The 27,156-nt window shown below is 41.5% G+C and overlaps 1 protein-coding gene across 1 annotated transcript in view; it reads right to left on the bottom strand.

The window, feature by feature from the left end:
- Nucleotides 1-1,252: 1,252 nt before the first annotated feature.
- LOC137632481 (poly(A) RNA polymerase, mitochondrial-like) overlaps nt 1,253-27,156 on the bottom strand; it is a 109,897-nt gene continuing 83,993 nt past the window's right edge. The window contains exons 9-11 of the mRNA XM_068364433.1: nt 22,046-22,257; nt 10,484-10,597; nt 1,253-1,726 (exon numbers count right to left, since the gene is read on the bottom strand). Of these exons, the coding sequence (XP_068220534.1) occupies nt 1,352-1,726; nt 10,484-10,597; nt 22,046-22,257 (701 nt within the window). The 3' untranslated portion in view covers nt 1,253-1,351. The remainder of the gene's footprint in view (nt 1,727-10,483; nt 10,598-22,045; nt 22,258-27,156) is intronic.

Consider the following 27,156-nt stretch of genomic DNA (forward strand, 5'->3'; position numbering starts at 1 on the left):
AACTCCACCAGAATTTCTTGAGGACCAAGGTTGAAAATCATAAGGTTTTAGATGCTTCAGTCATTTCAAGGCTTAGCTATTAATGTATATAGAGTAATATAAAGATTTGTAATAGTTTTGTATATACATCTCATAGGAACTGAGTGGCATTCTTAAACTAATATAGTAATATTAGAAGGAAGTCTTCTTTGTTTTAATTACAGTATTGTTAATTAATATAAATGTATTGGCATGAAGAAAAAAAATGTAGGAGCATTTTCCAGAAAATTTTGCCTTGTCTATCTGATAGCATGTAATATTTTTGGGAAAATGTTTGGTGTTATTTGCTCAATAAATACAGCTGTATTGCAAGACCATAGGACAACCAAAATTATTTCATGAGGTGATGGTAAGTGTTTGTTTAAACCATTATTAGTATTCTAGAGGGTTTTAATATTTACAAATATCCCTTTATTTCTGAAGTTAGGCAAAGAAATTACTTATAAAGCTGATATTGTCAGAACACGTTTGTGATAGTTAATTAATCTGAAATGGTGTTTGTGGTATTTTAATGGTTTTAGTTGAATGAGAATGAAAATCTAACAGCATTGCCCATAGTTGCCATGTCTATGGTAAAACCTCATTCCAAATCCATTAAATGATTTGCATGTATAGAATGTTTTTACAATACATCTATATTTATAAAATACATTAACTGTAATTATGGTTATTTTATTTTCAAAATATTGCGTAGTGTAATTTATCCCTCATATTATCAAGCTCTTACTATACTACACAAAACTGGCGAGTCAAACAACAGTTTAGAAAAATAATCTTTATTTTCAAAAACTTTATAGATATTTACACAAAAAAGTAGGTGAACCTCCCTTGGATATTTTACATAGTACCCTAGCCTGTGACGATAGTACTATGGGTTCTTGCACTCCGCTAAACAACACATCGTCTACTATCATTCTTTGTGATATTAAGTCTTAGGTATTTGGAAATGATATTTCGTACAACCAACAAACCAATTTTACTACAAAAATTATAGATTCAATGTAGGATAGGAAAAACTTGCACATTTCTCAGAGTAATACCACGGCCCACATTTTTAATTGTTTCCAAAAGACACAACGTAACGTAATTTTTGACACAGGTCAGATTTTATATGTTCCTGATAATGTAACTTATTAAACATGAAAAAGTACTTATAACCTGCTATTATTTTATAAAACCATATACCTACATTAAAAAGGGAAAAGACATAATGCAGATTTTATTTTTGTATTTGATATTCAAGAATGAAAGAAAGTAAAATTAGAACTCGTGTGTTGAAACGATGTAAAGAGGGATATTACTGTAAAGTAGTTCACCATTTATAAGTAATTTTTCGTTTAGATCCTCCTTTACTTTTAGTAGACTTGCTGCTATTTCCAACTTTAACCTTTAACTTTTTTACCAAACCATTAAGTTCTGAACTCTTTGTTAACTGATCTCTATTATTTGTCTGATCACTGGTAAAATTGTTTGTATCTTTATTAGTTTCAACAGCAGATTTCTTTGCTGGAGTTTTCTTACTAGTAGGTAATACATCGTCTGCTTTGCTCGCAGAGTCCTCTTTCTCTGGCTCTAGGGAAAAGAAGTTATTCCAGTCGATGGCAATATTACCCACTTTCATTGCCACAGGATGAGTCGTACTGCCACACAAATGAAGAATACCCCAAGGTTCGTGCTTTTCTTGATTCTATATGAGAAATAATTACAACGATAATTGTTAATTACACTGTAAGCTTATTCGACAAGATTTTCAAATAAATAAAATTGTAACCATTATAAATTTTCTCAGGACACTTCAAGATTCATCTGGAATCATATACTGTACCAGCAGAAAAAAATTACATTAGGTTCTCAGGACCATGGATAAATGATTTTATAAAATTTGGGCTGCTGGTGCAAGATTTAGATAGAAGTTAAAACAGGTTAGACAGCAAAATGAAACAGAGTTAAGTATAGTACAAAGATGAAAAAAAAGGGTAGAGCTATGTGAAAAGAAGGAAAACTGCGAGGGACTTCCAAAATATCTAGTGCACGATGCCACTAACTCTTGGATATCCTAAAAATATTTCTAATAAAAACTTGAAATCTAAATAGCAATATGCATCTTGAATTGAATTATATACAGGTAACTCAACGATATTAATTGCTGAACAATACTTCCATCTGTGTCAATAATTGATTTTTTTTTTAATACAAACCTATTACTTCTGGATAGTCTATTTGGGTATGTGCGTTACCAAGCACTGAACATCTTGGTAGTGCTTCCAACTATCCAAAGAAAATTGGCTAACTTTTTCAGCAGTCCCGGCATCAATGATAACAGTGGTGTTAATAGGAGAGCAATAACTTCAATAAATAATCTCCATTAGACAGCCGTAACAAAGAAACTAACCTATTTGCCTTACAGCCAAATGAAACATACAATTTTCAATAAAAAAAAAAAAATGGCTGTGTACAAAATATCACATTTTCAAGTAATATGAATTTTTCCCAGCTATACAAACCCGATTCCTTTAGGTAATGAATTAGTTTAAGAGTGAAAGCTGGATAGCCGTAGAATTGTTTAACGAGCAGTTAAACGACAGGTGGGAGTGAGGGCAAGGAGTCCCGCCCTCTTACCTGTCAAAGTCTCTTCACTTATGACCTTTTGGCATGACAACTTACTGTAGGTTTGTATACCTAGGAAAAATAAAAATTACTTGAAGAAATTAAGATTTGTTCCTACAAAGATATAAACCACACACTTTTAGGTAGGAAGACTCACTGCTTGGTGGATCAGAAAACCCTTAGAACCAAACTAGTAGCTTATTTTTCTTCCCTGGAAATATCAATCTACCTTGTCTCGTACAAGAGCAAAGGAGATGACTCCAGCAACCCCCTATCAGCAACCCCCTATCAGGCTTTCATTGGGATGAATAGGCTGATAGGTCCTGGCCTGTAATTTGAGGAGGATTGCAGTTTGAAATAATATTTGTTCCAACACGGAGTACTTGCCTCGAACTACTTTCTTAGGAGTATCTGGGATCTCCTCCCAACCGACCAGAGTTTTGTTTAGTTTACCCTACTCCCATTTTCTATGAGGGGTAACCTCTGGTGGAGTGATACGCGCCCTGAGGCAACCCCGGGTCAGAGAGCATGCTTGCTCAGGTCTCGATCTCCAGTAAGTTCTCTGGTTGCGTTGCGATAACATCACGACGCTCTCCTTACCCAGTGCGACCCTTTGTGTCTCACACGGTTACCACGTGGTCCCTTTGTGCTCTCCCTTATCCTTTTACCCTTGTGTTCCTGTGTCTCGCGGTGCCTTACTAGTGCTTAATGGAGCATCCCCGTCGTTGTCCTGGGCCTATGGCCGGTAAATCGTGTGGTTCTTTCCTGTCGAAACCTGAAGTTGACCTGCACTCCTTGTGTTCTTCGTGTAGGGGCAGTGTGTGTTCCCCTACAGCCACGTGTCCGGAGTGCTTGTCCTTGAACGAGGTGCAGTGGGTGCGTTACAGCACCAAGAAGAAGGCGTCATAAGAGATCGCCTAAGAAACCGAGCGTCTCTTCTCCTTTTGCTTCGCCGGGCGTATCGTCGGACAGAGCCTCGCTGCCGCCTTCCCCTACCCAGAGTAGGGGACGGGGTAAGTCAGTTGCGAGGAAGAGGCCTGTGGCCCTTCCCCAGGAGTCTGCCGTCTCGTCGGATGATCCTATGTGGGGAAAAACTGTGACTACCTCTTCTCCCACCTTCTGGGCATGTTTTTCAGGTGCTTCCGCAGCCGAGGGTGCCGCCGAGAAGGAAGACTCGCCGCCGTCAGACTCCCTCGCGTGGGTGCCGCCGAAGACGCCCTTCAAGTCTCCATTGAGGATGGAAGAAGAGTTTGAAACCTGGTCCCCCAGCGAGGAACTCCCTCGCTCCCCTCCAGCGCCGTCAGCTACGCTTCCGTCCATCTTCCTACAGCCCTCTTCACCCATCAAGCGAGATTCGGGCCCGCCTGTGAGAACCTACAAGTCGTCGGGCTCCTCGGTCGAGGCCTACTCGTGCTCCTCGGAAGACGGAGCCCCGAGGGACCATAGAAGACGCCGAGATAGGTCCCTGCTCCAGATCCCGCCACCTGGGGAGGCGCTCTAGATCCCCTAGGAAGAAGTACCTGTATAGGAGAAGTTGCTCCCTGGGGGAAGAATGGGTCGTCATCCCGCGTATCCAACTTCTGGAAATGTCAGCAGTTCTGGGCTCCTCGAGCTGGCTCTCAAGGGCTCGCTCACCAGTGAGGTACGTCTCCAGCAGCAGATACGATCGACGGAGGGAGTCGTCTCTTCAGGTCCCAGCGGACAGGCATAAACCTGCGAAGGTTCAGACTCCATCCGCCCAGCAGAGAGAGTCGCCCCTTCGGTCTGGCAGCCGCGTCCCAACCTCCAAGTCAACTTTGGGTCGACAGGAACGAGAAAAGCAACTCCCTTCGACGAGCAATCCCGCAACTACCTGGACCTCCATAAGCAGGGATAATTCCAGGACGGAGGCCTCCGTCCCAACGGCGATGCCCGTCTTATGCCCTGAGCCGCCGAGGTTGGACCATTCCAAGAAAATTCCTCCCCCCCGTACGGCACCCTCCGTCACAGGCAGTGGAGCGTCCTATGGAGGAAGTAGATGACAATGTGGAAGGGTCAGGCGCAGAAGTTTCGGCCTACAGGAGGGTAATAGGACTCATTAGGCGTCACCACAGGCTGGACGAACTCGAGCCGCCCTCTGACGAAGTCTGGCTCTCAAGCCTCAGCAGGCTGGTAGATGGCCCTGTGCAGCAGAGACCCTCACTAGCCCTGTCTTTGGCTAGGGATGTTAGGCTGGGTATGGCTCACGTTAACAAGATCATGGCCAACCACGCAGAGGCCCCCAAGAGCCAGAGCTCCTCCAAGCTTCTCCAAGGCCTAAAATCCCAGAGCCGGTTTTACCTTCCCAAAGGGCATCATGCGGGTCCCTGTACTGTGAAACCAGCAGTCGCCATCTTGGGACAAGGAGCAGCTGAAGAGAGGGCTACTACCGCCCCGGTTAGTTTCTTCCCTTCAGAAACTGCCATGATGGAGGAGATAGCCAAGGACCTAGTGAACGTATCCTCGTGGCTAGATTGGTGGGCCTCCACGCTGGTAGGCTTCCAGTCCTCCTACAATCTCGCAGTCCCGGAGAACCAGGCCTTACTAAAGGAGCTGATTAGCTCGGGAGGTAAAGCCATAAAGTTCCTCTTGTACCAATCCATCACGCAGGCCGCCAATTGGATTCTGCGAAAGAGGGACACGGTGCTCAACAAGCTCGTCAGGAGGCTCCCGGACAGAGAAGCGAGGTCCCTGAGGAGCCTACCCCTGTGGGACGACTCGGTATTCCCCCTGAAGGCAGTGGAAGAGACGGTAGAGAGGGTCAGGAAGCTGAAGGATACGGGAGATTCCAGACCCCCTCCAGCGAGAAGACCTACCCATAGAAGGGCACCCTCCGTCGCCTCCCTCCCTCCTCGCGCCTCACCTAGCCAACCCAGGAGAGACGCCCCTACTACGGCCTGGCCTCAGTCTTCGCAGAAGACCTACCCATAGAAGGGCACCCTCCGTCGCCTCCCTCCCTCCTCGCGCCTCACCTAGCCAACCCAGGGGAGACGCCCCTACTACGGCCTGGCCTCAGTCTTCGCAACCCCCCCCCCCGGTAGAGGAACGTCTTCAGCACAGTCAACCTTCAGGCCTTCTTATGCGGCCGCCAGAAGAGGTCGTTCAGGCCGCGCCTCTCGAAGAAGGTAGGGAAAGAGGCCCCCTACTCCTGCCGAAGCCTCAGGTGGGGGGATGCCTCAAACGTTATTGGCAAGCATGGAGAGACCACGGAGCTGATCCGTGGACCATAGCAGTCCTGAAAGAAGGGTACAGGTTGCCCTTTCTGGCAGACCCCCACCTCTAATACCAGATCAATAGGAAGAGTGGTTGGCACCCAAAGACCCCTTGAGAAGGACGGCCCTACAAGAAGAGCTCTGCGATGGTGGCGAAAGGGGCGATAGAACCAGTCCAGGGTTCTACAGCAGACTCTTCCTGGTGGAGAAAGCGACAGGGGGGCTGGAGACCAGTCATAGACCTCTCAGCCCTCGTCATGTTCGTGTGCAAAACCGACTTCAAGATGGATACTCCGAAGTCGGTCCTAGCGGCCTTGAGGGAGGGGGACTTCATGATGTCCATAGCCCTCAAGGACGCATACTTCCAAATCCCTGTTCACCCCTCCAGCAGGAAGTACCTAAGGGTAAAATGGGGTACCCAAGCGTTGGAGTTCAAGACCCACTGCTTCGGTCTGTCCACAGCCCCTCAGGTCTTCACGAGGGTCTTCACAACAGTCTCAGCCTGGGCACACGAACAGGGCATTCGCCTGCTTCGGTACCTGGACGACTGGTTGTTGCTTTCAGCCTCAGGGGAAGTACTGAGGGAGCAAGGTGCAAAACTCCTGCGGTTCTGCAATGTCCTGGGTATCATCATCAACCTGGAGAAGTCCCAACTGATACCCTCCACCAGGATGAACTACCTCGGAATGGTCCTGGTCTCCCGGTTGGCGAGAGCTTTCCCTTCCGCGGAGAGACTGGACAACTTGGACCAGATCCTCCGGCCCTTCCTGTCGGACCAGCCCAGGAGAGCCAAGGACTGGCAAAGATTAATAGGCCACCTCGTGTCGTTAGAGAAGCTAGTCCCCCAGGGGAGGCTCAAACTCAGGGGAGTACAATAGAACCTGAAGGAGATCTAGAACCAGAGAGACTCCCTCCACAAGGTGGTCCCGGTGTTCCCGGAGACGAAGGAAGTCCTAGAGTGGTGGCTCGCCAGATCAAACACCCTCAAGGGAATGCCCTTCGCAGCCGACCCTCCGGAGATGCTTCTGTTTACGGACGCATCCACGGAGGGGTGGGGTGCCCATCACCTCGGCAAGACAGCAAGAGGAAGTTGGACGGACGAAGAGAAAAACCGGCACATAAACGTGCTAGAGATGATGGCAGTGCGAAGAGCGTGCCTAGAGTTCGTCCATCAGCTCCGAGGAAACACCGAGGCATTGATGTGCGACAACGCCACGGTGGTGGCCTACATAAAGAAACAAGGAGGACTAAAATTGAACGAGTTGTGTGTCCTCACGATGGAACTGCTAGAATGGGCCGAAGGGGAACAGATCAAGATCTCAGCAAGGTTCATTCCAGGGAAGAGAAACGTCCTGGCCGACGGCCTCAGCAGAATTGGTCAAGTGGTAGGATCAGAGTGGTCCTTGCACCCAGAAATGGCCAAGACCCTCATTCAGAAATGGGGCTCGCCAGTGTTGGACCTCTTCGCAACAAGACTGAATGCACAGCTCCCCGTGTTTTGTTCTCCTGTGCCCGATCCAGAAGCGGCGTTCGAGGATGCCTTCCAGCACCCTTGGGACAACCTCGACGTTTACGCCTTCCTTCCCTTCGGGATGCTCAGGCAAGTCCTCAACAGGGTGAGGAGAGCGGACAACCTGTGGATGACTTTGGTAGCACCTTGGTGGCCGGAGAGAGAGTGGTTCGCAGATCTAAAGGATCTGGCGCGCCTTCCACCTTGGCCTCTGCCGGACAGGCCAGACCACCTCCGGCAGCCTCACTTTCAAAGGTTCCACGAAAACCCTCGGTCCCTCTGCCTTCACGAGTGAAGGTTATCGAGCGTCTTCTGAGGAAGGAAGGATATTCGTCGAGAACGGCAGCAAGGATGTCAGGGTATCTGAGGCGTTCATCAGCCGCAGTATACCAGGCAAAATGGGCCACCTTCACTAAGTGGTGCGTCTCGAGGAACATCACACCATTGAGGGCCTCCATTCCAGAGATAGCGGACTTCCTAGTCTATCTCAGGGACGAGGTAAACATGTCCATCCCAGCCATCAAAGGAGTCTGGGCTGCCCTGGGTCAAGTCTTCCTCCTGAAGGGCAGCGACCTGGGTGCCTCCAGACATATCTCAATGCTCATCTGGAGCTTTGAACAATCGTGGCCCCCCAAGCCATTAAGGTGCCCCAGTGGGACGTGGCCAGAGTCCTGAAGATGCCGTCAGAACCTCCCTTCGAACCCCTAAAGGACATCTTGGACAAGGAGCTTACCTTCAAGACAGTTTTTCTGTTAGCTCTGGCATCAGCAAAACGGGTAGGGGAGATTCACAGGCTGTCGTACGAGGTGTCACACTCGAAGGGTTGGCGTGAAGCTACCTTCAGGTTCGTGCCATCCTTCATGGCAAAGACTCAGAATCCAGCCGTTTGGGATCCCAAGTTTGAAGGGTTCTCAGTGCCGGTAATCCCTCGTTCGGGCAACTCGAGGGACTTGCTGCTGTGCCCTGTCAGGGCAGTACGGAAGTATTTAGAGAGGACAGCTAGGCTGTGACCCGAGATCAAGAGTCTGTTCGTCTCCTCGGGACTAGTGAAGAAGCCAGTCTCCAAGAATACAATCTCCTGGCTATGGCAGATGATCGTCAGGGCCTACAGTAGTGCAGGGGTCCCCCTTCCAGGAAAGCCCAGACCCCACGACATTAGGGGTCTAAGTACTTCATAGGCGTTTGAGAAAAACATGGCAGTGGGCCAAATCCAGAGGGCAGGTACTTGGTCTACCCAGTCGACCTTTACGGCTCACTACTTGAAGGACTGCTCAAGGAAGTCCCTCGACGGGTTCTCGCTCGGTCCCGTCATTTCCGCGCTCCAAACGGTTTAAAAGTGTAGCCCCAGTGGTAACCGCGGTTAGTAAGTCCAAGAGACACAGGTTCCTTCCTTAACCCCCTTGTTCTTCCTTCCCCTATTCCCTTACCGGAAATGACTCCAGTAGCCCCCTGAAACTGGAAGGTTATGTCTCCTAGGATTTCTTGCAAAGGTGAGTTACTTAAGACACTAAGATGGTTTTTTGCGTAGTTTTCCCTATTTTCTTGTGTTTTCCTTGGGGTCAGCAGAATCTAGTCACCTATCTAGATTCCTCTTATATACTCTTCACGGTCTCTACGTCCTGAAGGACACTCCCATCTCCTAAAGTATTAGTCTCTTAAGAAAATAGTTCAAGGTAAGTACTCTGTGTTGGAACAAATCACAAATTTTAAGTAATTTGTATTTTTCCTAACAGTACTTACCTCGAACTACTTTCGGGTAGTAGCCCGCCCATCCTACCCCGAGTGCCTTGCTGGACTTCATAGAAACCTAAGCTATCAAGAACTTACTGGAGATCGAGACCTGAGCAAGCATGCTCTCTGACCCGGGTTCGCCTCAGGGCGCGTATCACTCCACCATAGAAAATGGGAGTAAGGTAAGCTACACAAAACTCTGGTCGGTTGGGAGGAGATCCCAGATACTCCTAAGAAAGTAGTTCGAGGTAAGTACTGTTAGGAAAAATACAAATTACTTAAAATTTGTGATATCTGGCTTATGATGATCAATAGCTTGGTGTATATTCCACCATCCTCCTCCTTATCTTTGGAGGATACCAGAAAACTTCCCTGTTCTGAAGAATGGAGCACAGAAGTGTTGTTTACCAGTATAAAGTCAGATGAAATGAGTTATGCTTCGACCACTTCAACCCTAAGATAGGGGCACCAAGAAAGGAGGCCAAGTGAGAAGAACCAGAGGGGAGGGTACGAGGCGAAAGGAGAAGTCGGGCTTTCTTCGACTTTGGTAAGGCTCCAAAAGTGAAGAATCCTTTTTGGACTTCTTCCTCCTTCTGCCTTACTGCTCCCACTAGAAGAATATGGCCATTCCCAATGCTCGTTGCATGGAGACACCTGCGTACAGGAGTATACTCTACAAGCATGGCATAGGCGGTGAGGATCCATCTCCACTTTAGACATGAATGGGCTGCAGGAGTGGCCCAACATGCTTGGGCAAGTTTGCATGTTGTGCATCCTCAAATCAATTATGCACAACTTAAGAATAGAGGAAAAGTTTAATTTTTAGCCACTACTCCAAAGTGTGGAAGATAATGTTCACTCTCAACCACAGCTGACATCAAACTGCTTCCCCGCTACTAACTGGTAACAACCCAAAATGTTTTTGACACCTCGTTCAAAAGTTTATAGCCATGACTTCTTTGTAAAGAACAAGGGTTTGTATTTGTGTAGGAACAAATTAAATAGAAAAAATGCAATTAAATTATTTATTTCATAATGTACACATTCTCAGATAATCATGACAAAGTCCTCAAGCATTTTATTCACCCACAAAAAAATATATCAAACTTTTAAAAAGTATAAAGTTAGTGAGACAAACTATATTGTGATAAGAACATGCTGTACAGTAACCATGGCATTAAAATCAAAATCTAACAGAAATATAAAAATACTGCTCTACATTACACCACCATATCTAATATTACTACAATACTATGTGTATCAAAAAGAATAATTTGTATATGGAAATTGTCTCACACACAAAGAATAATTTCAAATGAACTTTTACAAATAAATATGTTGGTTAAACATAAAAAATCTAACTCACCGCATGTTCTATGCCTTCCAAGAAGTATCGAGCATTGGTAATTTCTGTGGTTAGCCTCTCCAGTTCTTCGAAAGTGACATTCCGGCTTACGTTGAGGTCACGTTCAAGGGGATTCTGTTGAAAATTAAGACCTGCCACTGTACTTGATTATAATAATCAACTTTTTAGTTTATACCGTAACTCGACTCAATCAGTACAATTTTTCTTGAAGTCCTCTGGCATTATAATCTATTGGGAGAAAATGCTAATTTAAACACAGTAAAAGTAATAGATCTGTAAACCATCCTCTTTTAAAACCAAAGGAAGCTACCTGCTTTTTGAGGAAGCTCTAAACTTGGTTATTACCCCCCAATATCATTGTGAACGATAGAAAAACATATACCTGCATAGCACTGTATATCTAGATTTGCCCAATCCTGTAACAGGGTGTCCTCCTTTCACTCCAATGAATTCGAAACTGGAGATAGATACTCCTTAATTTCTTGTTGAGAGAAGTCACAAACATGTCCATGTTTGGCTTTCCCAACCTATTCCAAATCTTTTGCCACTAAACAATGCAGACCATTCATTTAGAAGAATCTAGATTTCTCTTTATTGATCTACTAGTCCATTCAGCTTTCCTGTAATTAACTGAGGTAGAAGATAAGAGAACTTTCACTCCACGAAACAGGAATTCAAAGACCTGGGAAGAATGTTTGTCAAGTTTACCTAAGCTTAAAAAATATCTCGCCTAGAAAGTATTCTGCTCCTCTCATTTAGGACTCCGTGCATAGCACTGCAAAGAGAGACTGAACTCAAGAAATGCTAATAGGGAGATTTGAGGTTCTTGCTGGGTCCCCTTGCCCAGTATAAAAATTGAGGGGGGGTACCCAGTGCCCAGTTCTCTTGACTATTTACCTATTGCCCAGATTTCTGGGTATTCCACCATTTTATATTGCTGTGTAATGAACGTTGGAATGTGGTCGGCATTCGGACACTAGGCAATCCGCGTGCTACACCTGGCCACAGTCTGCAAATCACAACAATGTCTGGTGCAGCATGTGGGCCCTCTACCCTTCTTTTGATGCATTCGAAAAGAGCATTCGTTCCGGTGAGCAACGAAAAGGTTGACCTCTTTGCCAATGTTTTCGTCTGCCACCCACCAATGAGGTACGTCTGTACCTCTCACCCTAGAATTGGAGTGAAGGGGGAAGCTAGCTACCCCCCTACCCCTTGCTAACTAGCGGTATAGGTAGTTAACCCTCACTAATACCTTCAAGCAAGAGATCTCTGTTCCAAGACAGTGGAAGACCATGGTAATGAGGCTAAGGCATTACCTGAGACTAGAGAACAAGGGTTTGATTTTGGAGAATCCTTCTCCTAGAAGAGCTGCTTACCAAAGCTATACTCTCTTCTATCCTTACCAAGAGGAAAGTAGGCACTGAATAATTACAGTGCAGTAGTTAATCTCTTGAGAGAAGAAGAATTGTTTGGTAATTTCAGTGTTGTCAAGTGTATGAGGAAAGAGGAGAATGTGTTAAGAATAGGCCAGACTATTCTGTGTATATATGTAGGCAAAGATGAAATGAACTGTAACTAGAGAGAGGGATCTAATGTAGTACTGTTTGGCCAGTCAAAAGACCAAATGTAATCTGTTACATGTTCCTTACACGTACTGCAAACTCAGACTCAGCCATGAAGCCAAGTGCAGTTGTGGTGAGGGATATTGTTATTAGAAAGAAACTTTCATCCTTTTGTTTAGTATTTACTACTGAGTTGTATGCAATAATTCTTGCTGTCCGACATATTTTTAGAAATGGTAATCAAAATAGTTTTTATACAATTTTTACAGATTCCAAGTGTTTTACTCACAATTAAATAAATTATGCCAGGCCGTCATTTAATACAAGATGTGCAGGACTGGTTAGTACTTCTGCAGTCTACGAAGAATGTCAGTGGGTCCCTGCCCACGTTGGGGTAGATGGAAATGAACAAGTAGATAAGGCAGCTAAGGAAGCTTCAGGGCTACTTAATCTATCCCCTACAAGTATTTCATACAAAGACCTTAAAAGTAAGATATATTTTCACTATAAGAATAAGTGGCAGGGTCAATGGTCTGAACTGATCAAAAATACAAAATTGAAACAAATCTACCCTTCAGTGGATAAATGGCCATCTTGTAATTTTACAAGTAGGAGGGATGATATTTTAACTAGACTGCGTATTGGCCATACACATGCAATCCACAATTATTTGATGAAGAGTGGTGAAGGGAGACAGGCCCTTCTTTGTAATACTTCTCAAGTGACAATAGATATTAAACATATTTAAGTATATTGTCTTGTTTTTAATCTTCAGATGAAGACCCATTTCTCCAGAACAAACCTTTATGATATACACTGGGGGAAAATTGTAATACCCTGAACTATGAAAGTTGTGTGATTGGTTTTATAAATTAAAATGATACCAAATGTTGTAAGTACGGGTATGATTAATTAATTTTCATTATGTAGCGCTGGATGGCCTTTGATGCCCCAGTGCTTGGCTTAAGGCCTCAATTTTATATTCAATTCAAATTATTTAATTTACACAGCAAAGACTAAAAATATATCCAAAAGTAAAGTTTGGTTCTCAGACCAGGTCTTTTCAATGTGATTTGTATGGTAGATATGAGTGGCTTGAATACTCCGTGATTGGTGACAGAGTTTGTTGCTTTGAATGCAGAAACTTCGGTGCTAATGTAGGGCACAGAAAAATTGCATTCACCAACTAAGGTTTCAGTAACTGGAAGATGATGCATGAAAAGAGATTAAAGCAAGAAAAAGGCATATGCCATGTTGTTGCTATGGAAAAATTTCACAGTTGCAATGTGATTTTCACAAACAACTTTATAACATAAACAGCAGGTTCTTCACAAGAGAGAATATATTAAGACACTATCGAACATTGTTATTACAATTGCTAAAACAAACATAGCATTCATGGGGCATGATGAAAGCAAAAGTTCATTAAATAAAATAAAATTTTTAAGCTTGACTATCAAAGAGTCTGAAAAATAGATTCCATTAAATGCCAAGTATACATCTGGGTTAAGTCAGAATTATCTTCTCAAAGCTGTAGCCAACTGTGCTTAATTTCATAGCCAAAGAAGCCAAGTCATCTCCCTTCTTTGCAGTAAAATCTAATGAGACTAGAAATGTTAGTATTAGTGAGCAGCTCGGTGTATGCATTAGGAATGTCATAGAATAGATGAGACAGTAAATGAGAGGTTCATAGGATTCATTTCTTTGAAGAATTGTGATGCTAATTCTGTAGCTAATGCATTGTAAGAGAAGCTCCATAACCATGGCCTGAATATTAATAAACTAACAGCAAAGTATCTGTAATGAGTGGCAAAATCAGTGGTGTACAGCTACTAATCCAAGACTCTGAAGAATCCATGCTCTTATGTACCATGTTCTGCACACAAATTGCAAATAGCGTCAACTCACAAAAGTGGCTACCTGCCAGAAGTAGCAGAATTTTTCAACTTTGAGCTCTGATTCAGTTACTTCGCAACCTCCTCCTGGTTGATGATCTCAGGGGCCGAGTACGAGACTGAGAGCCCCGAAAACCTTTCAAAGGGAACACCCCAAGTGAGAGCCTCTATGGAGTGATTTTGAGGGAACGCCAGAAGAGGTTTGTTGATTACCTCATAGTATCTACTCTGCTGCACAAACAAGCAGCAAGAGGAGCTTAGAAGAGGAGCCTGCTCAGAAGCGGATCTACAGGAACCTGTAGTTTGCAAGACTGCCTTCATTCTGGCACTCTTCAAACCCTTTGACCAGGGCAAAGCTGCACTGACCCCTGGGGTTTCTGACTGCCAAAGACTTGGTTAAGGACCGTGTCTTTTCCCCCCTATGGGATTGCTGATGGCTTTGAAAGCCCATTAATGGATTTAATGCTGGCCAAGACCTGCTAGAAGGCATGCTCACTGCTGCGCCTCTCTGAGCTTAGGGCCAGCGGCTCTTGGCAAAAGGTCGTCCTCGTAACCAAACTGCTCATCCGCCTCAGAGCTCTCACTCATAGGAGCCCTGGGTGAGCCGAAAGTGCGGAAGCTCTTGCCGAGGACTTGGAGATAGTAAACGAGTCCTTTGGCTCCATGCGCTGAGGCTGGTATTCTTACAGAAGAGAAGGCCTTGCGCTATCTCTTGCCTTAGAGGACGTTGATCCTCTCCAGAGGGAGGAATCCCATTAGGCTGTAATGGAGGACGAGACTCTGCAGGAACCACCTATATCGGCGAGAAGCGGAAAGTCCTTCAAGGAGATCACCCCGTCCTCCCTAGGGGAAGATGGCTTAATCCTTTTAAGTTCCCCTTTGGTTTTACCAGTGTAACACATACCTGCAAGGGGCTCCCAGAATTCTCTTTGACTTTCCTCCCAATACCTCTTCTGGGGGTAGAGAGGTCTCTCCTTGGGAGAAGGTCCTGCAAGGGACAAACCTTCAAAACTTCTCCTAGGGTCTGAAGGAGGAGAGGCACCGGGAAAAAGAGAAGCCATCAAGGGAATCCTAGGCGTGCCACCCAAGGATTGCAAATGGGGTTGGGCCCCCTAACTGCCTCCTGCACTAAGTTAAATAGTGTGCTCAGCCAGGGAGGGGTCCTTACCACCTGTGAAGTTGCATTGGTGACTAGGAGCCCTAAGTCTGGTAACTCTGAAAGGAAGGGTGGTTAGTCACCTTACCTTCAGGCAAATGTGGCACCGATCTAACCACAGGGGGTTTTGCCGGATATTGGTCCCATGAAGCAGTGCTCTGCTTCGGTGCCTCCTTCTGTTATCCACCCTGAGCCAGATGAAAGGTTTGAAGGGAATCGTCACCCTGTTGCTCAAGCGAGGCGAGCTGATCTCCTTGTGGGTGAGAATCCCTAGGAGACAGGCGCTCATGAGCTTGCGAGGAAATCGGGGCAGTCAGTCTCAGGGACCGATGCAGGGGTAAATGACGAGGAGGCGAGGACACCAAGAGGGAGACTTGCAACCTCAAGGAGACAGTAGCTGGTGCTTAACGAGAGAGTGCCAGAAAGGTGAAGTGATGCTCAGCAACTGGCAAGCCTGGTTATTGTCTCGCCTAGAGTGAGGGTCTTTCTGAAGAGAGACAATCACTCGTCATCTGGAGAGGTGACGGTGGCTCGTCTGAAAACGAGTGGCGAGGAGCTGATGAAACCAGCCTAGCATCTGTAGATTGATGTAACAAGTCATGCGACGCTGCCACATAGCGAGCAGTCGTCAAGATATGAGAGCCCAGGGAATCAGCATAGCAAGAGCCCGAAAACTTGGGATCAAGAGAGCCTGAAGGCCCAAAGTCGCGAGAGCCTGAAAGCTCAGCGTGACAAGAGCCCGAAGGCTCAGGGTCACGAGAACCCAGACACTCAGCATAACAATAGCCTGAAGGCCCAGGGGCATGAGAGCCCAAAGGCTCAGCGCGACAAGAGCCCGAATGCTCAGGGTCATGAGAGCCCAGAGGCTCAGTGTCACGAGAGCCCGAAGGCTCAGTGTGACAAGAGCCCGAAGACTCAGTTAGTCGGTTCAAAGGATCGAACAAGTATCTCCTTACCGCAGGGGGGGAGCACACCCTGGGTGACTAACAAACTCCTCCACCTGACGAAGCTCCGAAGGAGAACATCTAGCAAGTTCCTGCAAAGAGGGCATCCGCTCTGAAGTCACTCGTTGGTCTCTACAAAGTCACTCTAGTGGACAAGAGAGATGTCCTCCCGAAAGTGGACATCTAGCTTGATGAATAAAAATCAAGCATTTGCTTAGAGCAAAAGCAAGAGTGGCAAAATGTATCAAATGCTTAGGCAAAAAGCAATTGCTTAACATCATATGAATAATAGTTATCACCATTTGCTAGCTTTGGTTGATGGAGCTGTAGCTTTTGCTTAGGGACCCAGTCACATGTGGCATATGTGCTACGGTATATCCATTTCTAACACTCCAGCTTGAATTCTGTTGTTAGTAAAATCCGAGGCAATTTTTCTTTTTCTTTGCTTTTCTTTTTTCATTACATACGACAAATGGAAACCATAATTTCCATTTCGGTGCTGTAGCTGCTGATGTTCATAGAAAAGAAAGTTTGGAATCAGATAGTTTAAAGGTTTAAAAGCCGCTCATGAATGGCAGAGGTAAGTGACAATGAAATTGCCTTATAAAGCAGGGCAAGGCCCTAGAGACTAACCCCCATTACATATGATCAGCCCTCAGGGCCCCTCTCCACCCAAACTAGGACCAAGGAGAGCCAGCCAATGGCTGCTGATGACTCAACAGATAGACCTATAGGCTCCCCTAAACCCTCCATCCTTAGGTCACAAATGGTGAGATTGCAGCAACCAAAGAAACTATCGAGTTTTGAGCAGACTGGAACCCCAGTCTGGCATTCACCAGTCAAGAACATTACTGCATCAGCCACCACAACCCTAGGCAGAACAGAAACATTTGTCAGGCTAAGAATTGAAGAACAAAGCTTGTAATGCAAATTGACTTTTAAGGAATGCATTCGGGGTGTTTTTCCTTTAATTGCACAAAAATTGATTTATTAAGAATGTCTTTCAAGATTTTTGTTGATCAATGCATTATGAAGGCATATTTTAATTCTTTCATTCTACTTTCTTCCGAGTATTGTTCTCCTCTCTGGTGTTCAGCTGCTGATTCTCATCTTAATTTGTTGGAAACAAAAAATTATGGTCTATTAAATTTCTTTTTCTTTATCTGGATATTAATCTCTTGCACTGTCAATCAGTTAGTTCTTTTATGTTGCATGTAGCATTGTCTTTGGTAGATACAATACTTTTAAAGGATAAGTTTTAAAAGACAAAATTATCTATTCAAAAGTATGAGCAGCGAGCCGAGACGAGATTCAACCACAGTCCTATTTGGTGAAACCTGTCATCACTTCACTGTCGTCAGCATTTTGTAAGTAAACCGAGCCTCGCCAAGAACGCCTGCCGCAATAAGGAGACTGTCCTGTTTTGACCAAGATGTCATCGTCTTAATTAGAGGAGTTAGCATATTTTGAGAAACCGAGCCTGAGGGAAATCCTTGTTTAGGATATATGTTATCATGGAAGGACACGTGCTGCCCTTTTGTTACAAATTAACACGTGGTCCAGATTGCATCAGAAATTTCTTCTAGAAGCTTCCATGGCGTGATCGAAGTGGGCGTTTTTGAGGAAGGCGATAGAGATGCAGAATTGTTAAAAAGAACGCCTTCTACGGAAATGACTACTTCCCACTGTAATTAACTCCACCCATACATGGGTATATAAACTTCAAGAAGAGATTGTCCAAGAGAGATAGGACAGAACATAAGACAAGAGAGGAACTATGTCCAAAGCAGATAAGATCCAAGTCCTAATGAGATAAGAAACAGAGAAGACCAGAAGTCTGATAGAACCAGATTCTAACCTTCCCTTCAGACAACAAAAGCCTGTCTCCAAAATCCTGTTATGGCCAAGAAGAGACAAATTGAAGCAGCAAGCCCTGCCTTCATGTAACGAGAAGTAGCCACCACCGCCTGCACCCTGCCTTAGTTCAACAGTATCATCGAATTCTTGGAAGAAGACCTCTGATGTCCCTTCTTGATGCCACCCGTTTTGTGACGTCTTCGAATCTGGTCATCATGCCAGTTTCATCTGAATTTCAGCCGCCCTTCCGCAACTTTCTCAAGCCTGAAGTCTCCGTACCAGTATCGTCTCAGCAGCTGCGGAAAACTATTCCTTAGGTATTTCTACCTTAGTGACTGTTCCCCTTTTCTGTTGATGTTTTGATTGATTTGATTTGTCAGTTAAAGTAACCGAAGAAGTAACGTTGATTTTCTTTATAAGTTTGTGAATTAAGTGTTGTGTTTTTGTGTTTATTTTCATATTCATTTCCCATGTTATAGTGGTTGTTGTTGACATTTATTTTACTTATTAAAAGAACCTGTAATGATTTTAAGATCATAACAAGCATAAGTTTTTCCTTTGATTCTGACCATCCTGTAACACCCAGCATGTAGTACTAGTTATGAAATTATTTCAAACAGCCTTGCCTTCTCCATCATATGGCTCAATACTACACTGTATTCTATAAGTTTTATTTCAGCTATGACCAGATTGTGGAATGATCTCCCTAATAAGGCAGTTGAAGCACTGGAACATCAGAGGTTCAAACTTGCATCGAATGTTTTCATGTTGAACAGGCTGAAATGAGTCATTCTTCATAGTTTTTGTGACAAATCTATTTTGGGATATTTCATTCTTTATTCATCACTTTTCATGTAGTTTATTCCATATTTCATTTCCTTTCCTCATTAGGCATTTGTCCCTGTTGGAGACCTAATGGGGCTTATAACATCATGCTTTTCCAACTAAATTTAGCATAACATCTTGCTTTTCCAACTAAATTTAGCATAACATCTTGCTTTTCCAACTAAATTTAGCATAACATCTTGCTTTTCCAACTAAATGTAGCATAACATCTTGCTTTTCCAACTAAATTTAGCATAACATCTTGCTTTTCCAACTAAATGTAGCATAACATCTTGCTTTTCCAACTAAATTTAGCATAACATCTTGCTTTTCCAACTAAATGTAGCATAACATCTTGCTTTTCCAACTAAATTTAGCATGACATCTTGCTTTTCCAACTAAATTTAGCATAACATCTTGCTTTTCCAACTAAATTTAGCATAACATCTTGCTTTTCCAACTAAATTTAGCATAACATCTTGCTTTTCCAACTTGTAGATTAGATGATAATAAAAATAATAATAATAATAATAATAATAATAATAATAATAATAATAATCTGTGATAAGGAAATCCCCTTACTAGAAACTGAGGAAACCTTTTATTTGACCATTGTTGACTTGCAGCGGATGGTGCTTCTTGATATAAATAGTTGACCGTGAGCAAACTAACATTATTGACATGGAAACAAATGAAACATATTTCAGCCTGTGAATTAATCTTCAGTGTGGCATGTACTAATTGTTTTATAGGTGGTTTTTGGAAATTAGATAAAATGTATCAAAGTATTAATTAAAGTTTAACTAAAAATCCATTTTCTTTAAAAATTTCTGTGATTTTCTCCTTTTTATATCTCCTATGCGTCTGCATAACATCTGACCTGCTGCATACTGTATGAACAACAATCTTGCTCAACGTTATCATTTACTTCCTCTTCAAACAGAAACTTTTTATCCCCCAGAGCTTAGCTATGTTGGGAAAAATTACATATGCAAGTATTATTCTTGGAATTTTTGCAATATTTATCTTTACTTCATATTGCAAAAATTAAAATCTAGCTGCCCAGGACACCTTTCACTAATCACACTTTCTCTGCAAAATGTTTTAATGTAGCGCCTCTTTTCTTAAATGTCAACATCTCACTGGGGTCACTAACCAAGTTCGTAACCGATACCCATCAGCCTCAAGCAAAAGTAAGTTATAACTATTATTATTGAGATTCCTCATTATGTTATGGATGTCGGAGTTCTTCAAAATCCTACTTATATACAGTAAACTTCCTGGTCACTGAACATTGATGCTATAAAACACCTCATGCTTGAGGGTACACTTGGGCGCACTATTCTATCGTATTTCTCTTCCTCTTGTTTTGTTACAGGAGACATTTATTTTAATACTGTATTACTCTTCTTAAAATATTTCCTTTTCTTTTTTTCCCTTTCCTCACAGAGCTATTTTCCCTACTGGAGCCCCTGGCCTTATAGCATCCTGCTTTTCCATGTAGGGTTGTAGCTTAGTAAGTAAGTAATAATACTAATAATTGAAAGTGGATTGGACATTATTGCTAGTAAGTACTTTCCTATACTGGCATTCACCACCACGATTTGGATATTTTGGAATCTGTATATGATTCTGCTCCAATTGTTTATAAATAATGATACTTTTCAGAACATTTCTCTTGAGCATATTTTCTCATTTTATTCTGAGACGGGGCAAATCTTATCCAAATATGGAACTTTCCGGCGATTTTCTTGAGAAACGCTGCCATCAGGTCCAGTTCATGTGAGTTTCAAGCACCTAGTGAGCTGCCTTAAAATTTTCTAAGCAATTGCTGTGAAGCACAAGCAATCGCAATGTTTTATTCATGGGAAATGAAGTAATTTCCAATAACATTTAAGCATTTGCTTGTGCTTAAGCAAATGCTCGCAGCATTTGCTACTAGCAAAAGCATTTACTTTCTTCATTAATTGGAACTGAAGCAATTATTTAAAAATCCAAGCTAAAGTATTTGCTGGAAGTTTTATTCATCAGTCTAATTGCCTCCGACTTTGCTCTACCTCAGACTTAGCAGGGGGAGAGGCACAGTTTTCGGCATCAGCCACAGCAAGGGACCAAAAGTCCGAGTAGTGGCCAGCAACACCAAGGTCGTCTGGTGCAGCGCCCAAGAGGGAAGGATCCACCTCTGAGAAAGTCGAAGTATGCCTCCTCACAACACTCAACTTAAGGAATTCGAACAGAACTTCCTTCAACAGGAGACCATCTACACCCAGCGACAGTCATATCTGCAACGAATCTAAAAGAGCAGGTGCTCCCCGGGGGAAGGGGTGAAACTGTTTCACCAGGGGAATCGGTAATGTCCCTTGATCCTTGAGGTTGACCTGGGGTTCATAGAGCTGTGCTGCTACTCAGCCGTTCCCTGAGATGACCAGTCGATGAGCAGCTTCGGAGAGAGAGAGTGGGGGGTAAAAGGAGAAGTTTGAGATTTCTTCAACTTCGAGGAAGACCCCGAGGGGAGAAGAATCTAACTTAAGAATTCTTTTCCTACACCTAAACCTGTCCCACTGGTTGGCATACCACTTCCAACACTCTAGACAAGTGCTCTCCCAGTCACATAGTTGGCCTCGGCAAGACGGACACAGTTGGTCCGGATCCTTCTCAAAGGCAGACAAAAATGTACTGCAAGAGCGGCCCTCAGATCCTGGACAGGTGCGTATTAGGCCGGTCAGAAGAAACACACACACTCTGAAAAGAGGAAGAAATAACAAAATTGATTGTAAAACAATCAACTGGCAAGTCAGGCTCAAGGCGGGAGTGAGAGAGCAGTAACGTTCACACTCTACCGAGCCAAACACAAAGTGGGTGCTTCGCCCAGGTGTGAGAGTGAACGGGGTAGCCAGCTACCCCTCATCCCTCCCACTAAGTAGCCGTTAGGGTAGCTATCCCTCACTAAAATATTATGACTCATCTTTCAGCTACGCCAAAGGTAATATCCCCTAGAAATAGTGAGTTTTTGTATTGAGTGACGGAACAAACTTTTTTAAGGATAGATGTCAACATTTAACCAGTTTCAAGCAAGACAGAAGCAATATGATTGCTAGGGAAGATTCATAGCAATATTTTTTTTTTAAATCCATTGTGTAATGGAGATTCACAGTAATAATACTTCTTAGATCTATCATGCAATTCTTCACCATATTTGATATTCTGAAAATAATCAAAGTTACATAGCCTAAAGGAAACCTAAAGTTAGATAAAAAAAAATAGCTTGTACTCATTTTAAGGATCAGAATCAGTACAAGAACTTTAACCAAAAACTATATTACCTGGATGTAGAGGGCCTTGTGTTCGGGTTTGGTGAAATCATTGCCACTGACAACTGAAAGCCCTTTTTCTTTGAAGTCAAATTTATCGTAAAACTCTAAGAATCCTTTTAACAAAGTTTCTAAAGAATCCTTGTTATCAGATGGTGTTATTGTCCTCAAGTCTCTCAGAAATGTACAACTAATGCCATTCGTCTCACGCCTATCACTGGATCCTAAGAAAAATATACAGTATTTAGACCTAATTATACAGTATACAGTATTTAATGAACAAGAATAGTATATTTACAAAACATAATGTGATTAATACACCTACATTAAATTACCTTCAACAGTTAAGCCAATTATAAACTTAATAACAAGAGAAATGAAATCTTAATGGAATAGATAATTTCTATACTCACCTGAGGTGCAGCTGACTTCCTCCTTGAAACTAGCTCATGTTGACACCTACCATACAAAAAAGAAGTTTCCCATTTTCCCCTTCTCCAGTAACCTCCCCAAGATATATTATTGGTGATTATAAGGTGTTGTAAGGCCCGAAGTGTAGCATGAATAAGAGGAGACAAATTCAACAATCTACTGATACCACTAATCCATAGGGAGGTGTGGAATTTAGATGAACCTATGGTGTGGATAGAAATAATTTTATTACCAGAATTCCATTTTTTCTCTGAATCTTACCTGAGGTTCATGTACAGGGGGGTCCCCGACAAGAAGCGATGTAACCCGAATTTCAGTGTAAGTCGGAACACTATAAATAGATTACTCTAAACGGACTGTACTGTAAAGTATTGTACTATAATAAAATGTATCAAATAACACAAAAACAGTATTAGAAAAAGAGAAAACAATTCCTTTCCACATGAATTAAAATAAATATTAATAAAAAAAAAAGAGAGAATAACTCCTTAACTTATTCCTATGGTTGACTTGCACACTGGAAAGAATGTTGCAAGGGACGGAGAGACAGGTTTATTGTGGAGAGGAAGTTGCAGAAGATGCTGGAGAAACTGGGGCAGGTGAGTCAGAATTCTCTGGAAGTGAAACAGAAGATAGTGGAGAAGCAATAGAGGCAGCTGAGATTGATTGTGGAGGCTCTGTAGCAATAAAGGCAGCTGAGGCTGATGGTATAGGCGCTGTAACAATAAAGGCAGCTGAGGTAGACAGTAGAGGCTCTGTTATTGGTAAATCTGCAGTAGTAGAGGCAGCTGATGTAGAGGGTGCAGGTCAAAGACTACTGTATATATTGAAGAAAGAAAAGATAGGAAGGCTGACCCTAATATCACTCAAATGAGTGTGCGAGTAAAAGATGCCAGATACTCCCATGCAAAACGAATGGCTCCATCTATAGAGTGGACGGTTAATCAGAGTGGTAATGCTTACGGGAATACTGTATAGGTTAGAATTCGATTATAAATTTTGCGACATATCTGTTCATAATTTGCAGTATATTTTATTCTTATATTTATGACATTCTTAAATTTTAGATAACTAAATAGCAATTTTACAAATAGGTACATATATAGATTAAAAATACATATCCTTATGTTTCTCAGTCTATTTTTCAGGAAATTAAAAGATATATCTCTTATAAGTTAGTTAATTTTCTTGCAATATTAAATATTGTATATTACAATCATTATGAAGCTTCATCTGTGGTGGAAATGTGGGAGGTTGGACTGTGACACCCTAGCAGTACCAGCTGAACTCGGCTGAGTCCCTGGTTAGGCTGGAGGAACGTAGAGAGTAGAGGTCCCCTTTTTGTTTTGTTTCTTGTTGATGTCGGCTACCCCCCAAAATTGGGGGAAGTGCCTTTGGTATATGTATGTATGTACAATCATTTTTATATGTTCTATACAATATCATGTTTGAATAAAGTAAAACATACTGTATATCTGATTTGTTAATCTTAGCCACAAGTGCATGTGTGTAGGCATACATTTAATTACAGTTTGTAAGGCACCATAGAATGGAGATATAAGGTGTAAATAACACACATTTGTGATTTTTCTTATTGAAACGGAAATACATGATGAACTCATGTATACTCTTGAGTAATATAAACAAATAAATGTATACATATAGAAACAAAAGGAAGAAAAAAATAGCATACAAGCCAACCAAAAATTTAAGATAAATCACATGCAAATGAACTTTGATAAATTATTCATACATAAAATAAATAACCCAGTAAATAGTATTGCGCATATAAAAATTGTAACCTCCCCCCAAAAAAAACATACAAGAAATTCAAAATTGCATTATGAATTACATGAAAATAAACTAGTAAATTATAAATGAGAAAACATAATACTTAAAAAGGGTTTCTTCAAGAATTGAATACATCGTCCAAACATAAGACAAAGCAAGTATGCAAACATATAAAGCACAGACAGTAAACACACATTCAATGTACATGAAAATACAAATACAAACAAATAGTTTACAAATACTGTATTTTAGGAAATAGAAAAAATAAGAAGGCAAGGAACACACTAACAAAATAATGTGTTGAAACAGTATACTGTACTCCTATAATGCTACACAGGTGTGCAAACAAGCTGAAATATTCATACACTTATAAATTAAATCAAACTTAAATATAATATTTACCACTAAACATGTTCCTAATGCTAAATATGTCAGCTCCTGAGAGATATATTATTTCAATAGCTTTATGACCAAATAAAAAAAAAAAGTTTTAAAAAAGTGTCTTGCGGATGCCTTTCCTTAATCTTATACCCAATATCAGTGGGGCTTACTCATTAGTAGCTCATATTTCATGTATTATACTGTTATTGCTCACCGTTCTTTGTCCTTAGGGGACCTGTGAAACTCCTTATGAGGATCGGTTTTTTTCCGTTCATTGCAAACACCGGTTTTGATAAAATGAGAGTGAATCTAGCAGCACAGGTGTTTAACCATAGTGTAGCAGCTGGTTTATTTACACATGCAGCATTAGGGGCATTACCGCAAGAAGCGGAAAATAATTTATAAATGATATTGATGAATTGTTTGATGTATATAACAGCAGCTGTGTATTTCATTTTTAAGAGAGGAAATGTGCAATTAGTGATAATAATAATATTAATTTATCATCTGAAAAGGCTGATATGCTGTCAAGCGTAACTTTTATTGGAAGTAAAAGTAATATTCCATGTATAGCTGGTTAGCTTTTAAACATCTCAAGCCTTAAAATGTTATGGAACCATATGAAGGATAGGAGTTTTAAATTCATTTTAACTAACAGGATAAATTAAGATTGTCTTGAAAATGTCTTTAGTGTACTATGAAGTTCAGGTGGAAATAATGACACTCCAAGTTCATATAAAATTAAAACCTTAATAAAAAATCCTCTATGTAACAATCTCATGAAAAATAATGTTAAAGGAAACTGCATACATGATAACACCCCAATACTGCAATATTTGAAGATCTGTGACTCAGAAACTAAACTTAATAAAAATTATTTTGAAAATAAAGATATTGTTAATTAAGATTGCCCTACAACAGATGAGGAACAAGTCCAAGAATTTTTTGAAAATCATTTAGAAGGTCCAATTGATAATTCACCAGTAGATTTGATAACTGATGAACCTGAAGATGATGAATCCCTTAAAGCAATTGAGGAATTTGTTTCAAGCTTCAACCCATATAATGATGATAATCTTGAGACAGAACCAGATGCGACATTATCTATTCAAGATTTTATTTGTAATTTTGATCCCTTTGCTCCTGACAATAGTATTGACACCCCTTAGGACAATATATCTGATTATAGGCACAATTTGATAGAGAAAAATGCAGTAACTTACATAGCAGGATATGTATGCCATAAACTTGTCAAACATCACAAGTGTGATGCATGTAAATCAATACTTATCTGTGAAGATGGACAAGATTTTGATTCAAGTAATTTGCCCTTGTTTCTTGGAAATAAAGATAGGAAAAAATGAAGATGGCTATGGTATCCAAGTACTATTATAACTAACAGTATTAATGATTATGAATCAGCATTTCAAAGTAATATTGTAGATTTAATAATGAAAGACAATGTAAAACATAATTTAACTCAAGTTATTAAACAAATTAATGTAGATAACCTCAACGTTTGTGATGGTGTTGTAGATAAAACAATAGACATATTTAAAAAAATGCGTGTATGTTATTACGTTAAATTTCTTAACAGATCATTAAGGAAAAGAAAACATAGTGGTGGTAATTACTCAGGTCCCCGTAAAAAAGAAAACTAACAAAGATGTCACATAGGTTCAGGTTATAGAATAGTCTATGCAATGTTTTTTTTTTGGGGGGGGGGATTTTTAGTCATAAAGCTATTAAAATAATATATTTCTCAGGAGCTGACATATCTGGCGTTAGAAACATGTTTAGCGGTATGTATTATATTTAACTTTGATTTAACTTATAAGTGCATGAATATTTCAGCATGTTTGCACACCTGAGTAGCATTACAAGAGTATACTGCTTCAACATATTTTGCTAGTGTCCCTTGTCTTCTTATTTTCTCTATTCCCTAAAGAAAGACTGACATTTTACAGTATTTGTATTTTCATGTACATTGAATGTGTCTTCACTGTCTGCGCTTTCTATGTTTGCATACTTGCTTTGCTTATGTTTGCACAATGTATCTATTTCTTTGAAGGAAACCTTTTTTTAGTATTATGTTTTCTCATATTTATAATTATATTAGTTTACAGTATTTGCATGTAATTCATGATGCAATTTTGGTTTGCCTGTATGTTTTTTTTATATGAGGAATATTATTTACTAAGATATTTTTTCTTATGTATAATTTATTAAAGTTGATTTGCATGTATTTATCTTTCATTTTTGGGTTGGCTTGTATACTACCTTATTTCTATTTCCAAATCCCTTTTGATTATTTTTGTGTGATACAATTGAGTGCATTTTGTTCTTTTCGTTTATACAATAATACATATATGCAATGTTTTTTTTGTCATAAAGCTATTAAAATAATATATTTCTGAGGAGCTGACATATTTGGCATTAGGAACATGTTTAGTGGTATGTATCATATTTAACTTTGATTTAACTTGTAAGTGCATGAATATTTCAGCATGTTTGCACAC

This window comes from Palaemon carinicauda, chromosome 41 (assembly GCF_036898095.1).
Source record: "Palaemon carinicauda isolate YSFRI2023 chromosome 41, ASM3689809v2, whole genome shotgun sequence".
NCBI classification, from domain to species: domain Eukaryota; kingdom Metazoa; phylum Arthropoda; class Malacostraca; order Decapoda; family Palaemonidae; genus Palaemon; species Palaemon carinicauda.